This window comes from Conger conger, chromosome 1 (genome assembly GCF_963514075.1).
Source record: "Conger conger chromosome 1, fConCon1.1, whole genome shotgun sequence".
Classification (NCBI taxonomy): Eukaryota; Metazoa; Chordata; class Actinopteri; order Anguilliformes; family Congridae; genus Conger; species Conger conger.
The window spans coordinates 36,758,838-36,783,191 of record NC_083760.1 but is presented as its reverse complement, the minus strand read 5'-3'; the positions used below and the strand labels follow the sequence as shown (position 1 = coordinate 36,783,191).

The window sequence follows — 24,354 nt, the reverse complement described above, 5'->3', positions numbered from 1 at the left end:
AAGAATGGTGCAAAAAACAAAAAATAAATCCAGTGAGCAGCAGTTCTACAGACAGAAATGCCTTGTTAATGAGAGACGTCAGAGGAGAATGGCCAGACTGGTCAAAGTTGACAGGAAGGTGACAGTAATGCAAATAACCACACATTACAACAGTGGTATGCAGAACAATATCTCCAAACACACAACGCACCATAACTCTAAGTGGATAGGCTACGGCAGTAGAAGTCTAAAAAATATGTCTAATAAATACCTAATAAATTGTATGGATATGTATACTGTGCAATTATTTAACAGCCCTCCACCAAACCGGTCTCATCAATGTCGGTCATGGGGATTGATATTATGTTGATTTGTGGGGCAGAAAATAAAGGTTTTTTTGAAGAAATGTAAGAAGAGAACAAGAATGGAATATCCACCTCAGATAGTGTGGCCATGGTTATGGAGTTCAAAGATTTCATTACTGAATCAGAAAAGGAACTCTCCAGAAAGTTTGAAACCAAATCAGGGATTAGTGGTGAAATAAATTACTATTCTTTCTAAATGAGAGAGGTAGATGAAGCCAAAATCAGGGGCTGTACGTATGAAGTGACAGAATTATACCTAAGAAAGTTACAAAACAAAAGATCTTGGTTCAGTGAACCTCCATTTTGACTTCTCACTTCGGTACATGTTCAGTAGTGCAGAAAAGCAAATGCGAAATATAACTATAACTGCTTTTCATATATTATGAAAATGCACGTTGTGGCGGCCCGATCAATGATCGGTACACCACGGGAGTGGAACGACCCGTGCGCCAACGCCAAGTGCTCGGGAGAATTATTAACCATGTGTATTTCCCGAGTTCGTATTTAATAGGTCAGCAGAGACCTAGCCGGAGAAAGCCGGCGAGGAGAGTCAGCACCAAGGCCAGCAACACCGGGGAAAGGCGCGTGGGGAATGCGAACAACGAACTCTAAACAACTTCTAATTGGACAGGCGCAGCTAAGTCCAAGAGGGAGGGAGGCGCCCTACAAAAGGCCGGGCGCGAGCACAGAGCGGGGCTGAGTACTGAGGGAGACGGACGCAGAGCCAGTACGTGGGAGAAACAGCCACTAACCAAAAGACGCTCGACAAGGTGGCGACGCGGATCTTTTGAGGCCAGGAAAGGCGCGGGTTGGACAGTCCCGCCACAAATACGAACGGGCCAACACCGTCACGTGAATCCCGGGGGACCGGTGTTCCTAATTTTTTGGCGGGTGACTTTTTTTTTCCTTTTTTTGTTGAAAAAGAAAGTTTTTTGGACTTTTGGAATGTGCCCTGAAGGCACTTTATAAATATTATTTTTGATTAACTATTCTCGCCCTCTCTTCCTCTCTCACCCCATGGGTCACCACAATGTGTGTTGCACCAAACAGCAATTGTTTGGTTTACAGTGTGTGCTAAACCGATAGCCCGGTACTGAAGGAAGAGCCTTGACAAAGTAAGCAGTACTTACTCCTACAATTAAGACCAACATTTTGTTCTGTATTCTGACATTTCTTTCACATTTACCTTCAGTATCTATATTTTGGAGTACAGACTTAATTCGGTCATTGTATTAATGTTAATGTTAATGTTATTGTTATTACCATTACAGTGCAGCATGCATTGTCACAAAAATAGGTATTTTCAGTGAAATACATTGAATAGCTTTTTGAAAGAGCTCACTGAACTTGCTTTTCACTCACATCTGCCTCTCGGTGTTTTTTTATTAAACTGTTTTAAAAAAATTTAATGCTGTTAGTGTGCATACTTTTCCATTTTGAGATATGTCTTTGCAGTTAACGATCTGGTCGGATAGATTGGAAGTTATAGAACATGTAACTATAATTTGGTGAAATAGTTTTCATAAATCAAGCTTAAGTTGCTATTTTTGTGTAATTTCTTCTTAAAGTACCAGATAAAATAATATGTACACATATAATTTTGCCTGCACTCTCTAAACATCGGCCCCTTAAAAAAACAGACTTTGTTGTGTCCAGCACTAGTCTAGGACTAAAATCATATCTATATTTTCCTCTATGGTGTGTTGGTGATAGCAGAGGACATGTTGACAAAGTGGGCCCAACTGTGCATTTGCTGCATGACCTGATACTCACCACTCTCAGTATGCTGGACTTTGTTCAATTCAGGGATTAAGCCTGGAGCCAGAATCACAGGATACACAAGGTTCTTAAATTTCATCTCAATACCTAAAAGAAAATAGTTCAATAATTACAACAGCAACCACAATTCCATAAATGTCTGATTTGCCTAATTTAGATAATTGTGCTGGTAAACCAACCGGGTTGTCATATTACAAGCCTGACAATGTTGACTGATCTACCAGCACAGCAAGTTTCATTATTAGCATCAAGCATAAGCAATTGTGCACCAGGTGGGGTGGGTGGGTGGGTGGGGGTAGGGGGTGTTAGCAGTGAAGGCGGACAGGGAACTGATCACCACTGACATAAATAACAATAAATAATACCATGAAAAAAAAACGAACATCTAAAAGGGGAGGGGAGGGATAATAGCATCTTTCTTCCACAAGTTATGATTCCCCCCCAACCCAAAGTAAATCTTACCAATGTAATATTTACACTCAGTGCAAAATGTATTAGCTAGACCTGTACACCAGCTTGTTAATGCCAATATTTAATCAGCCAATCATGTGGCAGCAACTAAATGCACAAAAGCAATGAAATAACCACACATTACAACAGTGGTATGCAGAAGAGCATCTCTGAACACACAACGCATCAAACCTCTGGTGGATAGGCTACAGCAGCAGAAAACCAATAAGTCTAAAACAAATGTCTAATAAATACCTAATAAAGTGCTTACTGAGTGTATGTAATAGTTGAGGAATATTTGCAGAATTATATTCCAGGTTGCTAACCAATCTATGCAAACAGAAAAACATGATTGTTCACAAGCAGGGGCGTAGTGTATAGTAAATTCATGTAAACACCATGTACCCACCGCTTTATTTAAATGAAATCTTGCGGTAATAAATGAGCAATAACATCTAGAACACTATGCTATTTACTTAATCTGGATGTGAATTTAGCCATTTAAAAAATTGAGAGTGTGTGCTTTCTAATGTCTTGAAATGCCCCTCATCACAGCCCCTCTGACATGTTTTTGCCGTGGAAATTGTCCTGTCAATAAAGCACCTTGGACGACAAACATCACTGGGGCCATCAAGCTCCCCACACCACCCAAACTTGCTTAAAAGCCACAGGAGATGCTTGATGCATTATGACAAAGATAGACAAGACTGCCTGGATTTGCCAAAAAAAAATGCATAGATGCATTTGCGCAAAATTGACAGGTTTATTTTCATGTATGTTTTATAGCAACATGCTTCTCATATGTGAAACAATTTGAAAACTTCATTAACAGTTATTAACAAATCCCTGTTAGCATGCAAGTCATGTTTTTTCGCCAAACTATTTTTAGATTAACTGATGTGTGAACACCACAAACAGATATACACCATTTAAATCATTGTCTTGCGGGTTATAGGGCAGTGTAGTTTTTAAACATGTTACTATCAAGCAGAAACTGTGAGCCATGCAACTAGCACAGCTAGGGCATGTTGGAAAGCTTTGTTCCAACATGCCCCAGCCTATTATGAATGCATAAGACACAATAACGTTTAACGTCATGTTGTATAATGTATACCATGCACTTATTCTGTCCTATTTAGCACTCGCTCTTAACCGTTTCTTTCAAGACATTCATTACGTGGGCAATTCCACAGTAATGTCAACCTGAGCATGAAAAATAAACTTACTCACTTCCCAATTAAAATGTTTATGTCCCAAACAGTCGATTTTGACAACTTTGAAATCTGATAAAATGTAGACTAACAACAGGAAAATGCTTAAAATATATTTATTAGTTCCATTACCATTAAAATCAATGCTATTTGGCAGCCATCTTGAAAACATTTCAGATTGTTTTCTCAATGTCAAAACTGATATTCAGAACTTTGGTAAATGACTCACCAACTTCTGTGTTACCGACCACTAACTTGGCTGTAGGATATTGTGCCTTGAGGTCCAGGAGTTCTGGGAGGGAAGTGGGCTGAATCCATAGGACCTGCTCCCCTTTGAACCGCAGCTGTCTCTGAGGTTTCCGCTCTAAATTCTAAGAGCATATAGTGTAAATCATCCAAGAAACAGCTAACTAGTCTTTAAGCACACCAATATATACCGAACTTAAAAAGATACATTAACAATTTCAACCTAATTGTTAATGTAATGCAAAGTCAGTGTTTCCGATATGACCAGAGTATTTAAAGACATTATTCTGTGGCAAAAAGAGAATGCTAAAACAAAGTTTTTTCAAAATTAACAGTCAGTGCATCAGAGTTAAGAGTAAATGTAAGCAACCATTAATGTTAAATTAGAGTTGGAGAAGGTAGGCATACCATTAGTTCTGGAGGGAATATGAGCTCTTGTGTTGGGTCCAGAGGCATGAATTCTGATGGGTCATATAGCTGTGAAATGGAATGTCCCTGCCAAAATGAGTAATATGAGAAATTAGAAATATGAAAATTTTAAAAATTGCTTTGGGAGAGAAATGTTCAGTAGTAATGTTCAGGCAATCTCCAGCAACCCTTATTCTGTGTTTTTTTTTAATTGTCTGCTATCATACAGTATCATACATAAACTAATCCTATAACCTAGTGCAGACTGCAACAATTGTTCCGAAGGCAATGTACTGTACAGCAGGCTTCAATAAAACGCATCTTCTTGCTTATCCATTATGTGAAAATTTTATTCCATTGACTGGTCAAAATTGAGCAAAATTTAGAGCATGGGTGCCCAATCCTGTGGCATGGATGGCCAAGACGAAGCAGGTTTTTATTCCAACCAATCCCTACACTAGCTGATCAGGTGTAATGATAGGTTGAAATGAAAACCTGCATACCCTCAGCCCTCCATGGCACGATAGGGCACCCCTGCTTCAGAGAGAAGAGTTCTTCTCGATTGAGAAGCTCGATTGAGTTCCCTCCCAACAGCTTCTAGGTATACTTGCACACAGTTTTTGAAGGAAGCAGGTAGGTTGTTCCAAACATCTTGGAGAACAGTTCTTCTGTGGATTTACGCAGCCTCAAATGCTTCTGTCTCTTCTGTCATTCTCGTACCATTCTCCAGCCCTTTGGCGAACAAACTGCCTTCTGCTACAGCAAAATATTTCAACTCATCAGTCCAGAGAACCTGCTGCCATTTTTTTCCTGTGTTTTTGCGCATAGTTGAGTCGCTTGGCCTTGTTTCCATGTCGGTATGGCTTTTTGGCCGCAATTCTATGCCAGCAGCAGCAAAGTACCACAGTCTTCGTTTGTACTACCAAGTGCAGCAGTGGAAGGGAACTGTAGATGAACTCCTGCCACAAGAATGGGGATGGAAAGAGAGTGATGGGAGGCTCGTCCCAGTCCAGACTGACTTACCACCAGCTCCACAGGAACTCCTACAGATCATCACATGCACTTGCAAAACAGACTGCAGCAGCCTGAGGTGCACATGCAAGAAGCATGACATTGACTGCTCTGTTGCATGTAGCAACTGTAAAGGATCTGGGTGTGCAAATTCATGCCAGGCTGCATGTGATGACGATGAAGATGATGAAGATGATGAAGATGAGCCACACAACTTACACTGACGATAACCAGCAATGGTTAAGTGCCTTAAGATTTCTTAAAAGTGAACCTGTTTAACCTTATGTTCATCAGTGCCTACATGTATGTTAATTAGTGCAAATTTGGCAGTAACAAATATTTTGAAATATAAGTGCTACTTTACAGTAAGTGTTATTTAAATAAACGTATTTAAAATGTATCTTAATCAATGGCAACATTTATATGGATTAGTGACAATTCATGGTGTTTTGAGTGATTATTGAGTAATTAATAAACAGGTTTTCTGTTCAATTTGTGTGAGGTTCATCCATTTTTTCTCACAAAATGTGTATACTATTAAGAATTTCCTTTTGCACAAGCATTGTACTGAACATGAAATAGGACCCAGGACAGAGAAAGTGTAGAAACCTGAGACAGTTACTCCATATCCAGAGGGGGCATTCTATAGACAGGAATATACAGAGAGATGCACCATTACACTGATCAAGGTGGTATGCTTTTTGTTGTCAATCCACTCTGAAAAATAAAGTGGAAGTGGAGATACATTTTTGTTCTTCAATGATCAAATTTCCCAAATGTACCTTGAAAGTACAGTAATGTTACGTTCTCTAAGCAAAAACTTCATTATGTATTGCTGGTCAGGGGTACAATTTTATGTACCTATAGGGTAATGCCCCAGCCACAAGCATTTGTACCTTTATTTCTGAGTGTGCACTTGGAAAAACACCAAAGTTTTGTAAGTGAGCCATTTCACAGCTGGTTGTTACAAAATCACCCGAGGAACCATTTAAGAGTTATTATTTGTGACCTGTATTCAGGATTTTGCAGAATTCTATCAAATCTGAATTTGTGGAATACACAGCCAAAATCAAAAATATGTCTTTGTCACAAACATTATGGAGGTCACATCAGCTAAAGCACACACATTGTGACATTTGAATGACCGTAAAACAACCACATTCCACTTTTAATGTTTTAAAGGGAGGATGAGTATGTAAACCAGCACATTGGGCATCTTTGACCTCTTAGTATTATTTTTCAGTGGTTGACTAACAATTGCACATAAATTGCTCATAAGTTACTTATCAACATTCTTTAAGCTAAATTAAAACTCACATTCATGTACTCCTCCTTGTCCTCCTTATCCATGCAGCACCCATTTGTTTTTCGTTTCCCTGAGCAGCAGCCGCCATCCTGCAACAGATAGGGGAAACAACTAGAAAAAAGGAGCTGCAGAGTTTCATAAAGTTCTGTCAATTACAAGGATACTACCCTTTTTACGTCACTTTTACAGGTAATGTTGAGGTAGGTAATGACTGCCTTTGTGAGCTAAGTTGTCCCTATTATGAACTGCAATCAGAGAAGCAAAGATACTGCATAATACAAAAAATAAATATTTACAGTACATAATATTGCAAATAATTTCTGGCGCATGCTGTAAAATCCAGCTATGACCACTTCATACATTGAGCTGGTCAAGCTGGCCATAAGCTGATCTAGCTGGGTATAAACTGGTCAAGCACAGCCAAACAGGTCATAATCTGATCAAGATAGGCATGAGCTGGTCAACCGACATGGTCAACCTGGTGATAAGCTGATCGCTGGTGATAAGGATTCATGTTTTATATGTATTGCATTCTGTCTGTTTTGTTAGCGTCTCCATGTTTTTGTAACCACACCGTAGTCACAGTCACTTCATTCATTCGTTTCACCTGTTTCACTTCCTGATCGTTTCCCACACCTGACTGCCATTTCCTCTCGTTACCCATCTTATTTAAACCCCTCAGTTTGTATGTCTCGTCACCAGATTGTTATGTGTTTGTACCATACCTTCCAGCGTTTTCGTATTGATACCTGCTACGACCTGTTTCGCCCCCGTCTGATTTTGAACCGTAGCTTCTTGACCCGTTTCTGTACCTTGACTTTTGTTTCTGGATTTTGTTTGTGTCTGATTAGCCTATTTGTTTTTGATTCGCCTGTGACCATGACTACTCTTTGGATTACCCCTGATACATCCATTTGCTGGAATTCGGACCTATTGCCTGAACTAACGATTACGAACTGCCTGATCCTTGTTGCATCTGTTTGCTGGCTTTTGACCGTTGCCTGTCTAACCTGGTACCAGAAAATAAAGACTTTGATTATAAAGAAATCCCCATCTTGGTCTCGCATCTGGATCCCCTGTTCTGAGTGCCTGGTAAACTGGGCATGACTTGGTCAACAATCGTGGTCAAGCAGATCGAGCTGGGCATTAGCTGGTATTATTTGGGCAGAACTCCAACCAACATGTTTAGCCTGGCTGTACACTGGTCTTATTTAGTATGTGCTAGTCAACCAGCATGGTGAGACATGTACATGTCTACTTCTAAAAGACAACCTTTTTAGTGTTATAAATGGGCATGTTTATGCTTTGTTTTTTGTTAATCCCCATCAATCTGGCCAACCACTACATGTACAATGAAAGAAAATCAGTCCATTCATAAAAAGTTCCCTTAGTAAATTAAATGTCACTCACTTGCCCATTCTTTCTTATGGCTCAGGGTAGCATAATTTTGGATATACAGTGGATTCCTGTTTCATTTGAAGATTTGGTCAAGTGAGCACTCTACTTTACAGCTGGTGTGAGCCCACCCTTGCCAACATGATGGACTTCATGAGCCATGAATGTGAATGTATACAGTTGCTTCAGAAAATATGGCAAACACCAGGCAGTGCTCATCACCTGGCTAATTCCATCCCTGCTGTAAAGCATGCTGGTAGCAGCATCATGCTATGGGTGTGCTTCTCAGTGGCAGGGACTGGGAGACTGGTCAGAATTGATGAAAAGATTAATGCAGCCAAATACAGAGAGTTCCTTGAAGAAAGCCTGCTCCAGTGTGCATGTGACCTCAGACTGGGACGAAGGTTCACCTTTCAACACAACAAAGAGCAAATCATACAGCAAAGACAATGCTGAAGTAGCTTTAGGACAAGTCTCTGACTCTCTTTGAATGGCACAGCCAAAGCCCAGACTTGAATTACATTACATTACATTACATTACATTACAGTAATGGTATTTGGCAGACGCTCTTATCCAGAGCGATGTACAGTTGATTAGACTAAGCAGGAGACAATCCTCCCCTGGAGGGTTGAGGGCCATGCTCAAGGGTCCAACGGCTGTGCGGATCTTATTGTAGCTGCACTGCGGATCGAACCCCCAACCTTGCGTTTCCCAGTCATGTACCTAAACCACTACACTACAGGCCGCCCCAGGGACTTAAACCCCATACAACATCTGTGGAAACCTGAAGATGGCAGCTCACAGATGCTTCCCATCCAATCAGACAGAGCTTGAGAGGATCTGCCAGGATTGGGATACCCAAATCCAGGTGTGCAAAGTTTGTAGAGACCTACCCAAGATGACTTGAATCTGTATTTGCTGCCAAAGGGGCTTTTACAGAGTACTCAATTAAGGGTGTGAATACTTATATAAATGAGTTTTTGATTTTTAATACATTTGTAAACTTCTAAACATTTTTTCACTTTGTCATGATGGGTTATTGAGTGTAGATTGATTCATCCATTTAAAATGAAATCTACAACACAATAAAGCGTGCAAAAAATGAAGGTTTCTGAATACTAAAGCCACTGTATACATTCAATAACATTTACATTCACGGAATATTAAGTCCATCACGTTGACAAGGGTGGCAACAGCTGTGAAGTAGAGTGCTCACATTTGCCACCTGGTGGTGGTTGTGTTAAAAACAATCTCTAAACCACTATGGATAACGCAGAATCTTGCTTCAAATGCTGCTCAGCCTCTTCCAGGCCGAAATGACACTGATGCCCCCACATTATTGATCCCGCACTGTTAGACCTACTGCTTTTTAGACTACAGCATGTGCCTATGAGTCTAATTTCTGTTTCCAGTGTTGTAATTGTGTTTTGTGAAATTACATTGCAGTTTCAGATGCGTTTCTATGTTGCTGTATTTTCTGGGTCGTTAATGTGTTTCATGAATTGTTTTCTAGTTTTCTGATTTGTTTATTTGTCTTACCCTTAATTCCCACCGTAGTAAACCTTAACTTTTTAAACACTTACATTATAACGAGTCCACATTTGCCCTCACGTATAGCTGGTGCAACCGGCTCCAGATTTCAAAACACAACAGCACTCTAGTCATCAATAAAAAAAACAACTGTTCTCAGCAACTTTTTCTCCGTACATTATTCCGATCCCGATACAGGCACCATCTGCTCCAAGTGGCCAGCGGAAATAGCAGCTTTCAGCTATTTCACACAGGAATCATACTTTAGTATTGGTATTTCTATTATTATGGCAGTTTAAAGTTATACCATAATGTGAATTTATGAGATTTGCTGATCAGCAGCCAGATTTAGAGGTTGGTAACTGGCTAGTTTAGGGACCATGTAACTACACTTTGATGATTCCACAGGACACTTCCGCGACCTCCATGACTTCTAGTTATGGTTTAGCCAATACTGTAACGGCGGGAGCAATGAACTTTCACGATATAAGAGCAAGGCATTGTCCAGCTCTCTTTGCCCTTTTCTTCATCTCATCTTGCCTCCGGCTCCTGCAACTGCATCACGCCCTGCTCCCGACACTCGGACAGAGGCTGAATTCTCCACAGCGCACCACTAGGCGCACACCTAGCTTACCTTGCGGTAGTTTAAAGTGGCCTATAGTGAGTGGAAACTGGTGTATGCAAATTGCTACATCAGCTTACCACTAGCAATTGCAGCGAACACATTTTTTCCACGCGGAAAAAGGACCAGCAGAGATCTTTCAGACCCACATGGGAATACCCCAGCTTTACGTACCTCCCCAGGACATTAATTCTCAGCACCATCTCCGCTTCTACAAGGACATTTTCAGACTCAGGTTATCTGTATGCTTAATCATTGATATTGGTTATTTCATTATTAATAATTTAATTATTAATTAAAATACTAAATATGTGGTTAGATATTTCAGATAATAATAAGTCATTTTATGAGACTGATCACTTTTTGCAGTTATACTGCTACGTAACACTAATTGGCGGCATACATGAGGATTATTATCACAAAATGTTTTTGCAATTCTTGCAATCTACACAAAGTATAGGGGCGTATCCCACACAATTTGTGTGCCCCGTTCGAGGACTGAGACTTATACGTTTCAAATTGTCATCCTGGCTATTTTGTAGAGTGGAAAATCTTTACGTTATTTGGCCTGCTGAGGACCCTACACTAGTAAGTTTGAATAAAATATGAATTTAATTTACATCAAACTCATCACATAGTCCCAGCATTTGCAGCCCTAAGGCTCCAGCATTTTCAGACTCACCTGCTAAGTTGCTATGAGCAGAACAGGGAAAGGGGGCTAGATATTCATGGGGGGTAAAATTGCACAGGGCATTTTATTGAATATGCAATGTGCTCATAATGAACAACCATTGGAACTGACTTACTTTGGCAAATGACCTGTACCCCTCCAGTATTGGTCTGTACCCAGTGCACCGACACAAATTGCCTGTAAAATAAAATGTTTGACAGACTTGTATCAATTATACAATCGTTTTGGATTCAAATACTTTTTTGTGCTCAATTAATTTTGCCTGGGGGAATTGAATCAACCAGGAGGACCAGGAGGCAGGGTTCACAGAGATGCAATAGGTTCCAATTGTGTTTTGAGAGATGTAATAGGTTCCAATACACCAGACAACTTCAGTAAAATTTATAATCCAAAACAATTACATAACTGACCAAGGTGTGATGTGTGGACAAAACAAAAACAAACACCAGCCAGCTCTGACAAATTTCAGTCATATGATATACAGTCCCCTCCAGTATTGGAACAGTAAGGCCAATTCCTTTGCTTTTGCAATACACTGAATACATTTGGGGTTGAGATAAAAAGATGAATACAAGACTTTTATTTCCTGGTAAGAGTATAAGAGTTTTATTTCCTGGTATTTACACGTAGATGTGTTAAACTACTTTGAACTTTGAACATACTTTGAACTACTTTTTAAACATTTGAACTACTTTGAGCACATTTGGTATCAGACCACCCAATTTTTAGATGAGCAAAACAGAGAGTATTTCAGTAAATTAAAGTAATAACACTTATTTGGTAGCATATCCCTTGCTTGCAATAACTGCACCAAGCCTGCGACCCATGGACACGTTGCATGTTGCCAGTCTAAAACCTACCGCTTTTTCTCCCTAATGAAGTCCTTTGTTGTGTTGGCAATATGTTTCAGGTCATTGTCTTCCTGCATGATGAAGTTCCTCCCAATTAGTTTGGACGTAATTCTGACATTTTTCACTGACGTTTTTAATCAAGCTTGTAGAACACCAGACCCACATGCGAGACCAAGACGTAGTATTTATATCAAGGTCTTTATTATAAATAAAGCAGGTCAGACAGCTGGAAATCGAGAGCCAGCAAACGGAATCAGCAGGGATAAGGCAGTTCATAGTACAGTGTGCAAGCAATGGGTCAATACACCAGCAAACAGGAACAGTGAGGATAATCCAAATTGGGGTCGTGGTCACAGGCGAAGGGTCGATAACAGACGGGCAAAGCAGACAAAAACAGAAGACGAAAAAAATGTTGTAAAGCCAAAATGGGTCGATAAACTACGGTTCCAAACTAGACAGATGGGGAAAGCAAAACGTAGAAGTCGGGGGTGAAACAGGTCATAACAGAAATCAATCAGATAATAATGCTGGAGAGTATGATAAAGACACATAACAATCTGGCAACGAGACAAAATGAGGGGGTTTTATAATACAGGTAACAAGAGGAAATGGCAATCAGGTGTGGGAAACAATCAGGAAGTGAAAACGCAAGTGAAACAAATAACAATGAATGAACAAACTGACAAGGTGACTTCGGTGTGCACAGAGGGTACGAAGACATGGAAACGCAACGCACTTAGACAAAAGACTACACAGTGAAAACACGAAACCTGACAGTTTTAGGGTTTTTCTTCACAGCTCTTTCTGTCAACAACTGCTGTTGTTTCCTTGGTTGACATATCTGTTGCTCAGTATGCCAGAGGTGTCTTTTCAGGACATTCTAAGTTGTTATAAAAGCTATCCCCAATGCTTGTGCAATGGCTCGGATCGAGCTCCAAAATGCTCTTTTGTAAGCTTCAAAAAAAAAAGCTTTTCTAGCAAAAACAGCTCTCTGGTCTTCATATATTTTATAACACAAATCCATTCATTGTTTAGCCAATCAATCTAACAGGACACATCTGGGCTACAAGAAACACTTGTCAGTCACACACTTTTGCTCATCTAATTTGGGTGGTCTGATACAAAATGTGATATGTTCCAAGTTGTTTAAGAAATCTAGATAACAATACCAGAAAATAAAAGCTGTAATTCATCTCATCTTTTTATCTCAAAGTCAATTGTCTTCAGTGTATAGCAGAAATTAAGGAATTGACCTTGCTGTTCCAATACTTTTGGAGGAGACTGTAAGTGTATATTTCTATATCAATTTAACATTTTCCAACAACATTTCAGACTTTTTTGCATGAATAACAGGTTGCTGGAAGTGAGGTACCTTGAAAAGCCTCCTCTATGTCCAGCATGGAGGGGTATGGGCTGTTCCTCAGGAGGGCGTACATGGACATGACGATTCCTGGGGTACAGAACCCACACTGCGAACCATGAGCCTTGGCAATGCGCTCCTGGATAGAGGTACAAAATTACAAAATCATTTAACATAAAATTCCTGTACAGCACAGACCCTCAGGAATTACATCAGACAGGCTGGCCTGTCAATGCCAATTTAATAATTCAATAGATGCTTTTATCCAGAACAACTTGCAGAGTCTAGAATTGTCACACAATTAGTTTAACCAGGCTCACATTTACTGAAGCAGTTCAGGCAAAGTACCTTGCTCAAGACAACAAAGACAACCAGCTAACAATGCTAACCTCAGAGGTACAGATCCACTTCCCTAACCATTACACTACAGTTCTGCACAAACCAAAAGCAATATTATTACTCCTTTGTCAGATTTTATAATATGGAAAATGAACTTATTTAGCATTTTAAGCCTTCATTGTTTCGATATGTCAATTGTGGCGCATTATCCTGAAAAATTGCAATTGGATTGAAAGAGTTATCAATCACAAAAAAGCTACACTTTAAATTAAATGTTTGCATTTGCTGAAAAAGCCAGTAAATGAAATTGATCAGCCCTAACACTAACACCAGCATACTCTCCAAAAAGGTATCAGGACAGATCTCTGACAACTTTAAGATTCAAACCTGAAATAATAAATTATCTTAGAGTAGTGCACTGTAAAGTATACTGGCAATTTTTCAAAATAAAGTTGACTTGTTTTGCACTTTCCTAAAGCATGCTTTATTTCCAACATAGCCCATGTGTCCTATTTGGGACCACATATAATTCTTTCAGGATAGCTTGCCCACGAACTGTGTCGGTATGTAGCACACTAATTTTAAACTAGTGTTATTAATTGATAGATCCCGCATTAAAGTGTATAAAGTGTTTTCATAGTTAGTACGCTAGCTAGGGAGGAGGACTGCAAACCACTTTATAGGCCAGCTAATTATAGGCTAGCTAATTAACCAGCTAGCATTAACACTGTTCAAGCTAGCTGACTAGTCTAGTGAACTCACTTTGTTGCTGTTTATGACTAGCCTAATAAATTATCATAGATGCTGATTTAGCTGTAAGTTTTCTGTTTATGTATGCTGACCTCGCTGGTCTCTATTTGGCCGCCCTCGCTTTACTGTATCCGTCTCGTTTTCACAAATTGAGTATTTGCCACTTTTACTGCTAGCCTACTGTCTGCGTGCCATTTGATGTCATCTAACTACTACCTACAAGCGTTGATGAACATAACTGTCTCATGTTCGTTTAGAACTTTACATAAAACTGATTCATGTTAGAATTGTGTCTCCCCATCTGTGGACAATTAATTGGCAAAATATAAAATTTTGAGGTCTAATTCAAATTTAATAAAAATGTAGTTAGAAATTAGAAATGAAATTAGGAAAAGGATAAGGAGAGCTATGCCATATGGATTTTACCTCTGCATTCTTATCTGACAGTTAGTCCATACCATTTTCTTGCCGAAACACAACCAGTGCATTCTTTGTGTCTAAATTGAAGTTGATGCTTTGCCTTGAAAAAGTGGAATCTCAGTAAACAAAAAATAAGTGTTTTGCATTATTTCATATATTTAATGAAAAAGTTATAAAACACGCATACCAAGTACAGAAACCAAACAAACCAGTACAGAAAATGAATGATACTGCCTGGGCAGGCACAATGGTTCATTCCACCCCCCATCACCTTCATTTTTCCCTCTGCAAGCCCAGCATGACCAGTAGCCTAGTTGTGAATGAAGAGAGTTACAGCATTCTGCAGGTTGAGTAAAGGGAGTTGTGCACATTGGGTCAGTTGGGAGGTAAAAATATGTTTAATTCTTTTACACTTATTAGGGGTCTGTAAGAGGTCAGCTATAAGTAATAATGTTGGTTGATTATGTTAACTCACTAGCAAACTTTGCAACTTCGCGGAAGGACTATAAACAAGCTCATCTGTCAGTAAACGGCCTAAATACTACAACTAAGGCATCGGTATTGTTAACATCAGGTAATGGACATCTCATTGTTTTACATTCACTAGCGGTCTCCTTCCAAAGCACACATTCTTTTTGAAAATATACAAGCACCATTTATGGTCGCTGTGCTGTCTGGTCAGTTTTTCTTTCTCTTTATTTGTTTAAACAGGAAGAATTAGAGGAAGACCATGCTGTTCAAGAAGCAGAACTATAAAGACAGCAATGACGATGGCAGAGGGAAACTGTATGTTTTGCCATAAGCAGTGACACGCAAGGAATAATCCATGATGAGGTGGTCATTAAAGGGTTTTAACGCACAATGCAGGGGTGAAGAACCTTCGTTGCTTCCATGGAAAACCCTTTAATGATCATCTCAGAGGATTATTCCGCAAATACCATGGTCTTTTACCAAAAATAAAAAAATGACCAGGGGTCGTTAATATTTTTCCGAAATTCACCCTCAAAATACAATACTTTTTTGCTTGCACTAACTTCAAGCCATTAAGGTGGCTATGGCTTCAGCATGTTGCTATGGTTACATATGATAAGCTGTATTCAACATAGAGAAGCTAGGCAGATGGCCAAGTCCGGTTTCCATCATGTTTTTATCTTGGTTAAATTCAAGGTTTTAAACAAGGCTTAAATAGTTTTTTTATTCGTAATTCCCGGTCAACCGTACATTTTTTACACTGGTGTTCTAACTGCCTATTTGTCCAGTTTACAAACAACCATTTCAGGATGTCACATAATGTTAGCAAACTAGCAAAATATTCAGAGAGCTGGTTAACATCTCAATGTAATGTTAATGTACTTCACAAAACCATACACAGTTATATCAGATCACAAATTATTTATCATTTTTATTTGCAATGCAACTAGCTTTATTGGCATGACAAATTTGTGGTCAGTTAAAAATTTGTGGTCAGCTTTGGGTCTCCAGCAAACTGCAGGCAGCCTATGAATTTAGAACAGTGATTAAACTTCACCTGGACTACCTGCCAAATCTTGAGCAATTATACAAATTTAATCACCACCTGGTGTCGAATCAGAATCAAGAATTTAAGAAGATCATGGTATAATAGCTAGTAATCTTGTTGTGAGCAATGTTTTCACAGGTAGCCTACAACAGCATAAATCCAATACTTAGCCTAATGTGTGAAATTACTGATTGTGGAAATTAACTGATTGTGGAATTTTAAGATAACCCTAAATATGAAATTGCAGGGAAATTGCATCATTATTCACAAATTCACAGCCGTGCTTTCCATACTGATACATTTCAACTATATTTTCTCATCTCTTCTGGGATTTACTTTTATTTTGGCATTGTGTATTTGTTACTACTTCGCTGTGATGTTAAGGTTCAATATGAGTGAGGTTCAAATTCAACAGGGCTGGCTGCAATTAAGCCTGGCAGTGTTATTCAGCTGAATCTAATGATCAATTTTCCTGGGGCATTATTAGAGGAAGCATGTGTTTCAATGGTAGCAGGGCTTACGATATTCAACCCAAACACTATGTTTAAAGTGAGAGATAAAGTCATAATGGTTGGCAAAAGTCGAAAAAGACAGGAAATTCAACCCAAAAACTACTGTAGAATAGTTGTCTGAGTGTAAACCCCTGTTATCTCTAACAGCCCAGCACTTCTCCAATGGGATCTCCAGCCCTCTCACCTCTTAAAGGAGCACTGTCATGCTTTTTTCAGTTGAGCGTATTTGGATTAGATGTTTAAATTGTGTGTAGGCATTTTCAAAATCACCATCAGTGTAGCAGTTTCCGAAATATGGGGCAAAAATTCCAAGGGCAAACGCATCACTGGACGTGTTTGGCTCGAATCACCAGCTTATGTTACCCAGAAGGTAACAGGCACTGAAACTCCACCCTTAAACGCAGAGACTGGTTTATGGGCAGCCACCCATCCAGGCAATCACATGACACTCAAACGAAAATATGGTAACGTTAGCATCACAGGACCTACCTTGGCTAGCCTGAGCAATATGACGGGTAGCTCTGACTTTGCAGAGTTAGAGCACAAGCTTTTCGATTTTGACGAAGAAATACAACCTTACAGTTTTAAACCGGAATTTACAGAGGAAAAATGTGCGTGAGTGAGAGAGACAGACAGTGGAGGAGCACAGACAACCGAACACAGAGTTTGCTCTGCCAATAATAACTTTGAACCCTGGCTACGTCTTGCAGTACTTACCAACTTCTTCTGCAGCAATAGAAGGATTAATTGGAAGAACTATCCACAACCAAGGGGTCCAGGAGGGCAACTACGCGAAGAGTAAGTAAATATCTAGCTAACAAGCTGTATCAAAATCTTGGTTGTGGATACTTCTTCCAATTAATCCTCCTATTGCTGCAAAAGAAGTTGGTAAGTACTGCAGGATGTAGCAAGGGTTTGATCAAAGTTATTATTGTCAGTGATGCAAACTCTGTGTTTGGTTGTCCATGTTCCTGCCCTATCCTGAAACTGCAAAGTTCCCTTCAGGAAGAGACGATATAAGCACCAGAATCTCATCCAAGAACAGGCCTGAGTCCTGCCACTGACTGGAAGATTGTTGGCATTGGCATCTCTTATTATTGGCATTTGGCAGACACTCTTATCCAGAGCGACATACAGTTGATTATACTAAGCAGGAGACAATCCTCCCCTGGAGCAATGCAGGGTTAAGGGCCTTTTGTGTACAAGCATGTATATAAGCATACAGTATGTATGTAGCTTATTTGAATATTTTTCGTATCTGGTATTATTTTTTCTATAATTTTAATCTATTCTTCTTTTATTTCTCTTTCTAATCGCTCACCCCTATCTAACACCATTTACCCCACGTGTGCTCATCTGCTTTGTTCACTGTGGTTCTGCCTTATAGACATAAGCACAATGCCTGCCTAGTGACCCTGCACCCTCAGTTAGAAGGCAGAGGACTTATCCCACACAGAAGAGACCCTAGCCAAGGAGGCAGTGGTGTCTGTCTTGCTTTACACAAGTAGAACCCCTGCTTTGGAAACGTCCTTTGTTACTGTAGTGTTACTGTAGGTACACATTTGTATCTCTCTCTCTATACACACCATACATGGACACACACACACACATACTAGGGAACTATGAAAAGTCCCCTTGTACTTACCACACCCTCATCTGAAAGAGATTATGCCCCACCCCCATAGACTGTCATGAGGGGTGGGGCATAAGGACTACTTGGATTGGATTATTTACCTAAGGATGTGGTTAGTCAGCTGGGGCGAAGAAATCCTGCAGGCAACAAAACAGTGGAACCATTCCAACCTGGAGGAGCTGTTCCAGACATTTCTTGCACCAACCCCACCAGGAGGAACAGGACCCAAGTGCCCTGGCTGGGATTATAGTGACCTTGGCTTATTCCTGCCAAATCATCTTGGATAGAGAAAAGCGGATGGAACACCAAGCCATTGAAAACCAAGCAGTAAACCAGATCCAGCTCAGCAAACTGGACCAGCAGCTGCAAGATCTTGTCGTACAGAGAGTATAACCTCCATCAGATTCACAGACTCAAGAGGTGGTGGAACAACAAAGACTGGGCAGAGAATGAGAGAAGCAAGAATGGCGTGACGTGCACCTTGATGTCCAACATGCCAGAGACGCACTGGAAGCTCAAAACAAAGAGCTCCAGGCTATCCCAGAGACTAAGCAAGAGCTGGATGGCCTCCTTCAGTGACACACCAAAACACTGGAGTCAGCTAGGAGGGAGTCAGACATGGCACACACCACATGAACACCCTCCAAACACAAATACAGGCACGGGAAGAAGAGATTGAACGCTTGAGGAGACCGGAGAGAGAACATCAGAGGAAATCACTTCTACACGGACAATAAGGGCTGACTCACAAACAGTGGCTTGGACACAGCTCACCCATACAGGATGCCTATGGTGCTCTGAGCCCGGCGCCCCCTGCTAGAAGATACACAGCATCACACTCCATCACCTTCCAGCCTGACCACTGTCGACCAGAACCACACGTGCCTGCACCTACTACGGACATTACAATGCTCCTAGTTGGCATTTCACCAAAGCACCACATGTCACCCAATGTCCAAGCCCCACCACCCACAGGCACACCTGCTGCCCTCAAGTCTACCACAATCAAGCAGATGGGCCAACTTTCCAAAAGGAGTATAAAGACATGCTGCTTCATCACCATGATGACCCTCATAACACAATCTCTTGGAAAAGGCCCTAAAGGCTGGGCCTTTCACTATATCAATGAAAACCACCCAACTTTTGACCAATTCTGCTACAAACTCTGTAATAAATATCAAACCCCCATCAGTGCCTTCTCCAAAATTAAAGTGCTCATGGACAGGAAACAAGGCTGCCAAGAAAGCCCAAGAGATTTCTTTGATGGGCTCAACCAGGCCTATGCAAGAAATCTGTCCCCAAAGGATTACAACCCCAACCTCCTCAGAGAGGCCTTCTTGGACAATCTCCACGCACCAGGCATTGGACTTGAACATCCTCTCGCAGTCTTCTCCACACTCTCGGAGAGACATTTTCCAACCCAACCAGTCAAGGAGACCTCTACAGTCAACCGGTTCTAATCACCTAGACAGCGTAATTGACTAGCTGGAACAGTTAGTGGACATCATGACCACATAAGAAGGGCCCTCCCCCCACAGCTCCCCTCCAACTGAAAGGCCACACATTCCAAAATCTTCCCCGCATTCAAGGAGAGACTGCTTCCACTCTAATCAGACAAAGGCACCTCCACGGTCACCCCACCGTTAACCTACTGGACAGCTTAAATGAGAAACTGCAGAGTTTAGTGGAGATAATAACCTCACAAAAAGAAGCAAAAGTCTCCCAACAACCCTATACCCTCTTACAAACCTCTCTCTCCCCAATGATGGCCTCTGCAACCACTACTGTGCAAGACAACAGCGACAGGATAATTAACAATTTCACTTAAGAATTCAGATCCAATGATCGAAATATGCTCATTGACTCAGAGGCCACACACAAAGACCTTATTCTATGCTGCAGTTCGACAAAGCTTTCAAAATTGAGGCCCTCCTGGACACTGGTGCTGAAATTTCCCTCATGATTCACTCACCCTTTGAAGCCATACAGAGTACAAAGGAATGCACAGGCCACACCCTACAGCTCCAAGAACAACACAACAACAAGCCACAAAAGTTTAGGGCTGTGATTGAACTGAAACGAACCTTTGAAGGATTATCCATAATCCACCCATTCTGTGTGGCAGCACATGACCATCCCGTACACTGAATAGAGATGGACCTACTCAGCTGCCTCAGGCCCATTATTGATGGGGACAAAAATTTCCTCTGGCGCCACAGACCAGAAATGGCTCTCTATGTTCTGTGCCCACAAAGGCCATGTATGCCTGCACACTGGGTTTGGTGTCACCTGACGGCCGCGGAACTGAACGCACCCCCTATACTCGGATAACCCGAACCCAGCATACCTCTCCATAACCAATCCAAAACACATGGGAAAGCCAAGCAGAGACAAAATCACCACATGTGCCCCATCAGCAAATAAAGATGGTGGTCATAAACAAGGTAATGATCAGACTGACCCCTTGACAAAAGAGGGAGGAACTACGAGTCAATGATTGGAATTCTCCACACCAGCTTGCAGCTCCTGCAGTCTCCTGCTGACCTCATACCTCCAAACACACTGCCGCAGTGCAAGAAAGTAACACCTCACAGTTCCCACAGCCCCCTGCTCATGTGGAGGTTGTGACCCACAGTTGTGCCAGGGCACCAGGCCCTCCCGGTATCTTGTACACCACAGCTAGCCTGATCACACTGGCCACGCGCAATAACTTTATGTAAGCGTAGTAAGAACACCTACCTATGCATGTCCGCACATATGCTCACACATACAAAGTTACACATAAAACTATCACCACCAGAGAGAGAGAGTTTAAATAAGGTGCCCTGCTTCTCGGCAGCATTATAAAGTTGTGAGTCCTTGGGCCAACTGTCATATTGCATGACCTCGCAAGTCAGCTCGTCGCTAATTCGCAAGGCCATAAAGAGGGAATGTAGGACAGTTGTCAATTAGTTTTTTCTGCAGTCCTCTCTGTGCATAGTGTCTTATTTCTGAGTTAATCTCTCACAGCCCTGCACTTTAAAGGAGCAGGTTTAACTTTCTCTTTTGGAACCTCAGGTTCTAAGATGAAGATCTCCTACTTATCCAACAGGATCTCCAGACCCCTCACCTCTTAATCCCCAACCCTAAAATCAGATCTGTGAAGGACACTGAGGGTATTGGCAACATATCTATATAGCTGCAGCATAACAGATGCTTTGCCATTGTAAATCACAGATGGGTGGTTGCTGTTTTATAGTCCTTGATTGCACCTACTGACTAGCATGAGACCCAGTATGTCACGCCAGTCATACCCAGCATGTTTGATCCATTTTCAGAAAATAACCCAGTGCCTGTTATTATCTTGTAGCCGTCAGATTTGCAGGACAGAGGAACCAAATGCAGAAGTTCAAAAACGAAAGTCCAAATAGGCAAAGGTACAAATTCAAAATCCAAAAACCTTGTGTGGGGGAATGTTTATTGTGCATTTTTTTTTTGTATAAGCTTAGCCCCCATAATGTACAATTTGAGAGACTGAGCTGGGGGAATGATAGCCTGCCTAGCCCATGACAGCGTATGGGATGGATGGTGGAAACTATTGCGCATGTGCGAAGAATGGACAAAGGAAGCAAACACCCTTGCCCTGTGGGCATTCAAGCCTCCATAATGTACAATTTGAGAGACTGAGCTGGGGGAATGATAGCCTGCCTAGCCCATGACAGTATGGGACGGATGGAGGAAACTACTGCGCATGTGCCAAGAATGGACAAAAGAGTTCAAGGGTAATTACGACAGCATCAGCCCCTGGGCAACTGGACAGGAGGTCCGAGGTTCCACATATTCAGTAGCAGAAGTGTTCCTGCTTAGTTTTATTAAACAAACATTGGAGTCGCAATTTAGTTGCGAAATTAACTAAGCTAAGAAGAGTACGGAGGCAGCAGCCGTCCACCTCAGTCACACTTAGTTAAAAGCAGTGAAACATGCACTTTGCACTAAATTAGCGAAGAGAACAGTCTACCTGGCTATCTGGCTACGGGTCTCTGGCTACATCTGCGCACCAGAGGAGGAGTTCCTTTTTCTTATTGGCGGGGAGTGAGGAGAGCATCGGCTGCAGCGCTCTTCAGTTCACGGCTTGCAAGGCTGGTCGCCATTCCGGCTCATTTCCCTCCCGCGTCATCAGATATCCTTTGTCTGGAACACCTCGTCCCTACTGCCCTGTTAACTATTGGCAAATTGACTATCAGAAGCCCTCCAGTATTTACTAGCTAGCCACCTTCAGAAGCCCTCTGGTATTTACTAGCTAGCCACCTGGGTACCGTTGCTGGTGTTGGAGAGTGCGTTACTGTTTCTAGGTAATATTGTACGGTCATCAGAGACCATGAGTCTGCATACGCCAACGCAGCGGGTAGCATGCTACCTGTTTGCCAACAAGTCCCAGCACGTTTCTGGAGACCAGGCCCCGATCCTACGCCCGGGCAGTGACAACAATGCAAGGTGCGGAGCTCACTGAGCCGGACATGGACTCCTTGGAACAACAGGTGACAGCTTTCTTTCACAACAAAGGCATAGACATATCCAAAACAGACATTGAGGCATGTCATCCTCTACCACGGAAAAACAAAAGCGATAGACCTGCCATAATCATTCGCTTTACAAACAGGAAACACAAAAAGGCACTGCTCAGACAAGGGAGAAAGCTGAAAGGATCTGATGTTTATGTGAATGAGCACCTAACAAAGAAAAATGCAGACATTGCCAGACAGGCACATTTCTTAAGGAAACAGAAGAAAATCCAGTCAACCTGGACGACTAATTGCAAGGTGTTCATAAAGCTGAACGGGTCACCGGAGGAGGCGAGAGTGCTGAGCATAAGACACATCGAGGAATTGGAAAAGTACCAGTGACTCCTGAGCAAACACATTAAGGTCATGAAAAAACTGACTTCAGTGTGACTGACTTTGAACTGTGATAGACTGAACTAATGATTATGGATTCTCATGAAGCGACTGATTGCTTAAACTGGATAACAGCTGGAAATGAGATGGATAAAAATGATTGTGATGGCTTGAACTTTAAAACATTTAAATTCACTGAACATAAGTTGAATGATTTTGAACAAGATATTGACCCTGAAAATAATTTCTTTAACAATCTAAACAATAACTGTGGTTATTATTCAGAAGGTCAATTTAACATGAACATAAAATCAGATCATGGAATGCCAATTATTCATTTTAATAGCAGAAGTTTATATGCAAACTTTTACAACATCAAAGAATATTTAACTCATCTAAACAAAACATTCAGTGTGATAGCCATATCTGAGACCTGGATCAGTGCTGAAAAAGGTGTGGATTTTGACTTGAATGGATATGAACTGAACTACATATAAATAGGGAGAACAAAAAAGGAGGAGGGGTGGCCCGGTATGTTGATGGAAGATTAAATTATAAAGTAGTGGAAAACTTGACAACTACCATTGATGATGTGATGGAGTGTATTACTGTAGAAATCTGCTTGTAAAAAAAGAAAAATGTAATTGTAAGTTGTGTATACAGATCACCTGGTTCTAACATTGAAATATTTAAGAATAGTATGGAAAGAATGTTTGATCTGAAAAATCAGAAGATTATGTTTATTTGTGGAGATTTTAATTTAGATCTCTTAAATCCCAACAAACACAAACTGACTGATGAATTTATCGATGTAATGTTCAGTATGAGTTTAGTTCCAGTAATCACCAAACCAAGCAGAATAACATCTCACTGCGCCACTCTAATAGACAACATATTCACAAACATTATGGACAATAGCATAATGAGCGGGTTACTATTGAATGACATCAGTGATCATTTGCCAGTCTTTGTAATGTATGACTGTGATGGTGTGAAATATAGTGATGATAACATGACTAGATATAGGAGAGCAAGAACAGAAGAATCTATAAATAATTTTAGAAATGAATTACTAACACAAAACTGGAAACATGTGTATGAA

The 24,354-nt window shown here is 40.9% G+C and overlaps 1 protein-coding gene across 1 annotated transcript in view; it reads right to left on the bottom strand.

Annotated features, from left to right (window-relative positions):
• xdh (xanthine dehydrogenase) overlaps positions 1-24,354 on the bottom strand; it is a 120,498-nt gene that overhangs the window by 79,034 nt on the left and 17,110 nt on the right. Inside the window, exons 5-10 of the mRNA XM_061258428.1 lie at positions 13,218-13,344; positions 11,110-11,171; positions 6,767-6,844; positions 4,439-4,525; positions 4,014-4,155; positions 2,118-2,210 (exon numbers count right to left, since the gene is read on the bottom strand). Of these exons, the coding sequence (XP_061114412.1) occupies positions 2,118-2,210; positions 4,014-4,155; positions 4,439-4,525; positions 6,767-6,844; positions 11,110-11,171; positions 13,218-13,344 (589 nt within the window). The remainder of the gene's footprint in view (positions 1-2,117; positions 2,211-4,013; positions 4,156-4,438; positions 4,526-6,766; positions 6,845-11,109; positions 11,172-13,217; positions 13,345-24,354) is intronic.